This window comes from Mus musculus, chromosome 11, assembly GCF_000001635.26.
Source record: "Mus musculus strain C57BL/6J chromosome 11, GRCm38.p6 C57BL/6J".
In the NCBI taxonomy this organism is placed as follows: Eukaryota; Metazoa; Chordata; class Mammalia; order Rodentia; family Muridae; genus Mus; species Mus musculus.
The window spans coordinates 69,873,041-69,881,063 of record NC_000077.6 but is presented as its reverse complement, the minus strand read 5'-3'; the positions used below and the strand labels follow the sequence as shown (position 1 = coordinate 69,881,063).

The 8,023-nt window shown below is 51.1% G+C and overlaps 2 protein-coding genes across 4 annotated transcripts; both read left to right on the top strand.

Moving 5' to 3' along the window:
• Positions 1-78: 78 nt before the first annotated feature.
• On the top strand, positions 79-2,800 carry Kctd11 (potassium channel tetramerisation domain containing 11). The gene has a single exon (NM_153143.4). The coding sequence runs from the start codon at positions 854-856 to the stop codon at positions 1,550-1,552; it is 699 nt and encodes a 232-aa protein (NP_694783.1). The 5' UTR covers positions 79-853; the 3' UTR covers positions 1,553-2,800.
• A 92-nt stretch (positions 2,801-2,892) lies between these two features.
• On the top strand, positions 2,893-5,010 carry Tmem95 (transmembrane protein 95). 3 transcript variants are annotated; one of them, NM_001195710.2, is made up of 7 exons: positions 3,009-3,217; positions 3,468-3,524; positions 3,685-3,765; positions 3,863-3,883; positions 4,023-4,103; positions 4,190-4,277; positions 4,350-5,010. In NM_001195710.2, the coding sequence occupies exons 1-7, from the start codon at positions 3,046-3,048 to the stop codon at positions 4,378-4,380; spliced, it is 531 nt and encodes a 176-aa protein (NP_001182639.1). In that variant the 5' UTR covers positions 3,009-3,045; the 3' UTR covers positions 4,381-5,010. The 3 variants fall into 3 exon arrangements, with proteins under 3 accessions (XP_006531945.1, XP_006531946.1, NP_001182639.1); XM_006531882.3 differs by having other exon boundaries at positions 2,893-3,217; positions 4,023-4,277; positions 4,350-4,428; XM_006531883.4 differs by having other exon boundaries at positions 2,893-3,217; positions 4,023-4,440.
• Positions 5,011-8,023: the final 3,013 nt, after the last annotated feature.

The following is an 8,023-nucleotide window of genomic DNA, read 5'->3' as shown; positions in this document are numbered from 1 at the left end:
GCCCGGCCAGCCCACGGGGGCGTAGGGCGGGGCGCTAAGGGGCGGGACTGTCGCTTAAAGGGCCACTGACCGCTGCCCTTAGGCCACTTCCTGGGGGTGGAGAGGACCTCAGTGCCTGCTGCGACAACCCAGGAAGGCGGTAACGCCCGAGCCCTGAGACACTGTTCCCAACAGAGTCCCGGGACACTCTCAGCTCTGACTGCAAGAGCATCGCCTCTCCCAAGCCATACAGAACTGCTGGCTACCGGCTCCTATCAGTTGCGCCTCCATCTTTTGGGACACACGCCCCTAACCCTGGCTGGGCCTCTGAACAGGTCCTCGGAACCCGACGTGGACTCTACAACTACAAAAGCTCAGAAACTCAAACTGATCCTTTCAGCGTCCGACCGGTGCTCACCACCGTCACCTGCTGGTTGAATTTCGGAAACCCACTGTCTGAAGAGTACAGGAGGGAATCGCTGACCACGCACAATCAGAAGCGTCTGGACCAAAAGCTCCCTGATCCTGTCTGGCTGCCGTCTGTTCCTTTCATCGGTTCTTTCATCCTCTCGGGGATTTTTGTGTCCTGAAGCCCCCAACCACCACCAAAGTAGCTTGGGTGAGCTACAAACTTTACTGTCTTGTTCTCCAACCTCTGCCTCCAACTTAGCAAGTCTGAACGTTACCACCCAATTCTTTCCAAACCCCCAAATATCTGCTTTTTCCTTCTCCTTGCCTGTCTCTTATATTACCCAAAATTTCCCCCCCTCCTGTGTCCTCTTTACCCCCTTCCTTTGGGGGTCCCGTGACCCTAAATGTGGGGGGAACACTATATTCCACTACACTGGAGACCCTGACTCGCTTCCCAGATTCCATGCTGGGGGCCATGTTTAGGGCTGACACCCTAATGCCAGCCAACCTTAACCCGCAAGGAGATGGCCATTACTTCATCGACAGGGATGGCAAGGCTTTCCGGCACATCCTCAATTTTTTGCGGCTAGGCCGTCTGGACCTGCCCCGTGGGTACGGAGAAACTGCCCTTCTTAAGGCAGAGGCTGACTTCTACCAGATCCGGCCCCTCCTGGATGCCCTGCGGGAATTGGAAGCCTCTCGGGGTACACCTGCATCCACAGCCGCCCTACTCCATGCAGATGTAGATGTCAGCCCCCGCCAGGTGCACTTCTCCGCTCGAAGGGGCCCCCACCACTATGAGCTGAGCTCTGTCCAGGTGGACACCTTCCGAGCCAACCTCTTCTGCACTGACCCTGAGTGTCTGGCTGCCATGCGCAACAGATTTGGTGTGGCCATTGGGGACAGGGCAGAAGGAGGTCCACATTTTCGGCTAGAGTGGGCCTCCCGCCCCCAGGAACTCCCTGAAGTAGAGTATCAAAGACTGGGGCTGCAGCCACTGTGGACTGGGGGGCCAGAAGATCGTCGGGAGGTAGCGAACACGCCTACATTCCTGGAGGAGGTGCTACGGGTGGCTCTGGAACATGGCTTCCGCCTGGACTCTGTCTTCCCAGACCCTGAAGACCTTCTGAACTCTAGATCCTTGCGCTTTGTGCGCCACTGAGGGTGCTGCCCTCCACTTGACTGCAGAGGAGGGGGATGAGTCAGCCAAGGGGCCTGTGGCTCTTCTAAAACCTCTTTCTAGTACTGGTGTGGTAGCTATGAAAGTCAGGGATTCCACCATACCTGGCCAGAGCCTAGAGCTGGGGTTCCCAGATCGAGCTGCCCCCTTCCACCCCACAAGACTCACGAATGGTCCAGAAGGTCTACGCGGGGGCTTATCCTGGGAAAGCATCGTGGATTCTCTAGCCTGTTTTTGCTTGAGGATGGGTCCTCTGTATTCAGAAGTGTGGCAAAGTAAGATAGCACCTCTTTGCCCAGGCTAAACCTAGCAGAGCTCTGGCGGGTTGAGCACTAGGTGGGAGGACTTTGACTTATCAAATGTAACCTGCTCCCTAGACTGTGGTTTCCTTTACTGGAGCTGACATCTTATCCTACAGTAACCATTAAGAGGCCAGGACTCTCTGGGAGGTTTCTTTACTATGTTCCAAGCCACCTATTGTGGGACACTCCATCCTAGGGTGACATAGGGAGCAAGGAGAACCTCCATCAACACGGGGGCTAGAGCTCCCTTCTGGAATTCCAGAGGATCCTGTATGGAAGTGGGGCTGGACCATGGTGTCCAGAGGCCTCTTTCATGTGTGTGCGCCTGCCAGTCAATAGATCTGATGCTGCCTGGCTCCCTGCTGTCTTGGTTCCCATCAGTGTTGCTGACTCCTGTGCTTGTGTATTGGTCCTTCTGTGATCTTGGCCTGTCCAGGCCTGTTTGGGGTTGCTTAGAAACTCTCCAGGCTCAGGTACTTCTGTGGTATGTGTAAAAGCAGATTCAGATTTAGTTTAATCATAGGGTGTGTGTGTATGTGTGTGTGTGTGTGTGTGTGTGTTTGCATGTGTGTTTATGCCTGCGCTGCCACGTAGGCAGGAGGGCCTTGTTTGAGTTTGAGTCACACTAGGCCCTTCCTATGAGAGGTAAAAGCCTCTGGGCTTAGCTGGGCCTCTGAGACCTCTGGGAGCTCTTGGTTGCTGAGACAACCATGAGCCTGTTGCTAGGAAATAGCTGGGTAAGGAAGGCCTAAGGCTGTCCTGGGCAGCCAGGAGCTAGAGTTGGGAGAGTCGGGGAGGGTGTGGGAAGGATAGCATTTCTGGGTTCCTGGGCGGATGGGATACACACATAAACATGGTCATCATTGGGTGGAGTCATTCATCTATCACTGTGACTTACAAGAAGAAAAATAAATTGCTTTCAGAACCATGACGTGTAAAGGCCACTATCCCCTTGCAACAGAAACCCTGATTTATCCGTCCTAGAGATACGTTTTAGCCTCCAGTTCTTGGGGGCCCAGGGGTGGCTCTACCGGAGCCGAGGGGTAAGACAATGGCATTGTTCTGGATCAGTCTAGAACCTCCGACATGAAGGGTCAGAATCTGGATCTCAGAGAATTCTGACTCTTCCCTGGTCTGAGGGGGTCCAACTCCTTCCATACCCCAGCAGGCTTCATGTGGGTGCTGGCTCTGGGTGGGGCTTTCTTGGCCGTGGCCAAGGCTTGTATCTTCTGTCGTCTCCAAGATCATGCCTTGGCAAACCGCCTGGCTCAGCTCAATAACCAGACGAAGCCGAAGTGGAAATGGAAGGAATGGGCTTCCCCAGATTTCTCGGCCTTTGCCTTAGGTAATATCAGATATGCAAGGTTAGCTCAGCAATAGTCACCACTGGATCCTAAGGGGGCTGGCGCCCGAGCTCCTAGCTGTGCATCTCAGCCATTGCTTCAGTCCATAGCCCTTTCTGGACACACTAGCCTCTCTCTCTCTTTGGAAGAACTCTGTGCCCTAGGAAATAGGAAAACAAAAAAACAAAAGACAACACAAAACCCCCCAAAACTCTAGAGCCTACTCTAGCTCCTTCTTGTCCATCTCCACAGATGAGGTCTCAATGAAGCAAGTCACAGAGAAAACTCACCGAGTCCTGAGAGTCATAGGTGAGGTCTGGAGAAAACGGACACTTTGAGACTTAGGAAGACCCAAGACGAGACGGGATATGGGGGGAGGGGAGGTGAAGAGAGGGACCGATCTGGGAGGGGGCCTGGAAGGCAGCTCCGATGAGGTCTAGGGCAATATAGCTGTGCTGTGCCTCTCCAGAGAAAAAAGGATCCACCTCCTTGATTCCATTATACTGGCAATGGCTTCAGAAGACCAGGATCCCCCAGTACACCAGGGAAGGTATTGATGGGGAGGGTACCAAGGAGACGCCTAGGATTTGTAGCCCCGTGGGGCATGACTGAACAAGTCAGCCACTGCTCCTTGCTTTTCATTGCAGCTCTTTGTGCTCCTGTCTGCCGTGAGTAAAAGAAAAGGCCGTGGAGCCCCCTGGGGAGCGAAGAGAGTAGGGCGACGGCCTGAGGAGCTTGGGCGGCTGGGAGGAAGGGGTTGGAGGCGGTGGCTTCGCTTGCCAGCGCTGCTCCTATTGTCTCCTGCAGGGGGCAGCACCATCCTGTACAACTGCTCCACCTGCGAGGGCAAGGAGGAGTCTTGTTGGCCCCAAAAGCACTGCTACCCAGGTTCTTTAATCCTCACCCTCCTAAGGCCCCCTAGGTTCCCTGGTGTGATCCACAGGATCATCCACGGTCTCCTGGGTTCCTTGCAGACAGTCACGATCTGTGGGACGCTAGGATTCTGCTCCTATGTATCTTCGGAATTGTCCTGCTTTCGGGTGTTGTGAGCCTCCAAGTGGAGTGAGTTGTGGGGATCTTCCCAACCCCCTTCCCTGATTCTCTTCAGGCCTCCCATCCTCTGTCTCCTTTCAGGTACCTGAACCTGCAAGCAAAAGACTTGTGAAGAGGAGGACAGCTTTTCCAGCCCCAGCTCTAAGAAATCTGTGCCCACAATTTCCACATCCCTTAGGGTGGGAACACTTTTTAGACCCAGCCCCAAAGCCTCAGTCTTTCAGACCCTAAACCTCAGACTTCTGCTATCAATATTCGTGTCAGATGGCCTCCAGGAACCCAAGCACCCACAGCTGGAAAGTCCCTCCCTTTCTGTGTTCCACCAATCAAACAGAGCAGCAGATGATGCCAGGAAATTATCTACAGAAGGAAAGAATCGCTTACCACCACCACTCCCACATCCCCTCTGTCCATTCCCGGAAAGCGGGGGACTGTTGGCCTGTAGATGTTGCTCTAGGCCCTCCAATGACTGATCCGGAATCCGGGAATGAGGGTTCTGGAAAACTCTCTCCCTCTGGGGTGAGACCACATCAGTCAACCCGCTGGCATACAGTCCCTCCATTGTATTAATATTGTGCAGCCTGGACCTCCCCCTCCTTCTGGGCCTGTGTAAATCTGCTGTGTGATGCTTTCCATTCCTGTCTGACTCCATCTGCAACTTGGGCAGGCAGATGGGATGGGAATTCTTAGGAATTCTTGTTAGAGGTGCCCCCCCCCCAATAGATATTTAGCAATGTCTGGAGTCAGTTTTGTTTTAATTGGAGGAATGTGTGGCTGGCGCTAGTGGGTGGAGACCAAGGCAGCTTGCTAGACATCCTGGGACACACAGGAAAATCCTGTCCTAATGTCAACAATTTATGGTGGAGGAATTCTGGTGGTACCGGTCTTCTCTGTATTGGGGGCTTGGGGTTTGGATGACAGGAGATGGAAAATGAAGACATAAGTTCTCGTGGGAGCACTGGGAGCTTTTCATATGGGATCCCAGCCTCCATCTACTTTTCAAACTGGGTGTCCGGAGGGCACACTTGGAGTGGCTTGGACAGCCTCTAAACAGCCTGCTTGTGTCCCCCCCCCCCCCCGGGTGAGTAAAATCGTCCCATGTGAAGCCTTGGTTAGTATGATGCATCCACAACCTGGTTAGAACCACTGGGGTCAACATGCCTTTCCTCTTTAACTTTTGAGATAGGGTTCCTTTGTGAGTCAGGGTTTCTCTGTGTAACAGTCTTGGCTGTCCTGGAACTCACTTCGTAGACCAAGTTGGCCTCAAACTCACAGAGATATCTGCCTGCCTCTGCCTCTAGAGGTGCTGGGATTAAAATTGGGGGCCAGCTCCAAATTTTGTTTTTGAATGTTGTTTAGTGTGTGTGTGTAAGCTTCTGTAGACCACAGCATATGTGTGGGGATCAGAGAACAATGTGCAGAAATCACGTCTCTCTACCTCCACGAGGGTCTTGGACTGAACTCAGATCTTCGGGCTTGGTGGCTGTGATGGTTTGTATATTTTTGGACCAGGGAGTGGCACCATTTGGAGGTGTGGCCTTGTTGGAATAGGTGTGACCTGGTTGGAGTAGGTGTGTCACTGTGGGTGTGGGCTTAAGACTCTCACCCCAGTTGCCTGGAAGTCAGTCTTCCACTAGCAGCCTTTGGATGAAGACGTAGAACTCTCAGCTCTGCCTGCGCCATGACAGCCTGGATGCTGCCATGCTCCCACCTTGATGATAATGGACCTGTAAGCCAGCCCCAATTAAATGTTGTTTCTTATAAGACTTGCCTTGGTCATGGTGTCTGTTCACAGCAGTAAAACCCTAACTAATACAGTGGCAAAGGTCCCTAACTGGCTGAGCCATCCCTATAGCCCATTGTTCTTGTTTTTGAGACAGGTTCTTGTCAGCTTAGCCTGGCCTTCAGCTTGCTATAAGGCCAGAGATGTTTTTGAGCCTCTGACTTTCCTGTCTCTGCCTCCCAAGAGCTGGGATTGTGGGCATGCGCCCCCCTCCCCCAATCTTGCCCTCACATTCTAGACAATCCTTTTATTCTATACACGAAGATACAAGAGCCAGAGGTCACACGAGAGCGCAAACGTGTCCAAGATCATAGGGAAACCTATCTTTCATTTGGCAACAGTGAATGCCCACTAATTAACAGGGAGCATCACCGCCCAAAAGGGAATAAGTAACCCCTGGATGTCCTGATCTCAGAGGTGGCGCTGCTCTGTCCTGGATGGAAGCTGCCCTGTCTGCTCCTTGGCTCAGCCTCACTTTCCAGGATCAACACTTTACAGTTGTTCCTGATCTCCTGCTCCAGTGTTCATAGGTCAACAATACCACCCACCATTAAAGGACTTGTCTGCCCCTTCTCCTGTGGTGACCTCCAGCCCACCACAAACCTCTTAGAGTGGACGTTAGGCTCCCAGGTGCTCCACTTGGCTGCAAATGCCCCTCTTGAACCCAAGTCAGTCTCAATGGTTACACGGTCCTCCTGAGGCTGCACATCTCTCACTGCATTTGATGAGCTTAGGTTTTGGAGTTAAGCTGCCTGACTTCAAACCCTTGGTCTGCTCTGACCAGCCCCGGGAAAGACATTTATACACATAAAATGAAAACAATAGGGCTGGTGAGATGGCTCAGTGGTTAAGAGCACTGACTGCTCTACCGAAGGTCCTGAGTTCAAATCCCAGCAACCACATGGTGGCTCACAACCATCTGTAAAAAGATATGACTCCCTCTTCTGGTGTGTCTGAAGACAGCTACAGTGTACTTACATATAATAAATAAATAAATCTTTAAAAAAAAAAGAAAACATTAAAAAAATAAAACAATTATAATATGTACTTTTATTATATGTTAAGAAAAAGTTACCTAGTAAGCTGTGGCATGCCTAACTTGTCTTGACTTCAAAAATGTTAAAATGTCAAAGTGAGCTCCAGGACAGCCAGGGTTATACAGAGAAACCCTGTCTTGGAAAACAAACAAACAAACAAACAAACAAAAAGAATTTTAAAAAATTATCTGCTTTTTGTTGTTCTTGATGTTTTGTTTTTGTTTTTTAAAGATTTATTTATTTTATGTAAATACACTATCTTCATCTTCAGACACACCAGAATAGGGCACTGGATCCCATTATAGATGGTTGTGAACCACCATGTGGTTGCTGGGAATTGAACTCAGGTCCTCTGGAAGAGCAATCAGTGCTCTTAACTGCTGAGCCACCTCTCCAGCCTGATGTTTTTGTTTTTTGAGATGGGTTTTCTGTGTAGCACTGGCTGTTCTGGAACTCACTCTGTTGATCTGGCTGGCCTCAGAACTCAGAGTTCCACCCACCTCTGCATCCTCAGTGCTGAGAGTAAAGGCACCACCACTGCCCAGAAAATTATCTGCTTTTACACAATAAGAAGGTAGCTGTGTATAGTGGCTCATGCTAAAACCCAATACTCGGGACTCGGAGGCTGGAGAGTCAGGTTAAGGTCATTGGTTGCACATGAAGCTCAAGGCCAACCCAGACTCCAAGAGACCCTGTTTTCAAAAGCAAAACAAAGCAGGGTCTAGAGAAATGGCTCAACGGTTAACACTTGCTGCTCTCACAGGACCTGAGCTTGGTTCCTAGCACTCATCTGTAACCACAGTGTCAGGGGATCCATATCTCCTCTGACATCTGCAAGATTCCTGTATGCGTACAGTACACATGTGCACACACATATATAAAGTAAAACAAACAATGTAAAAGGCAAAAGGCTTGTGTGTGTGTGTGTGTGTGTG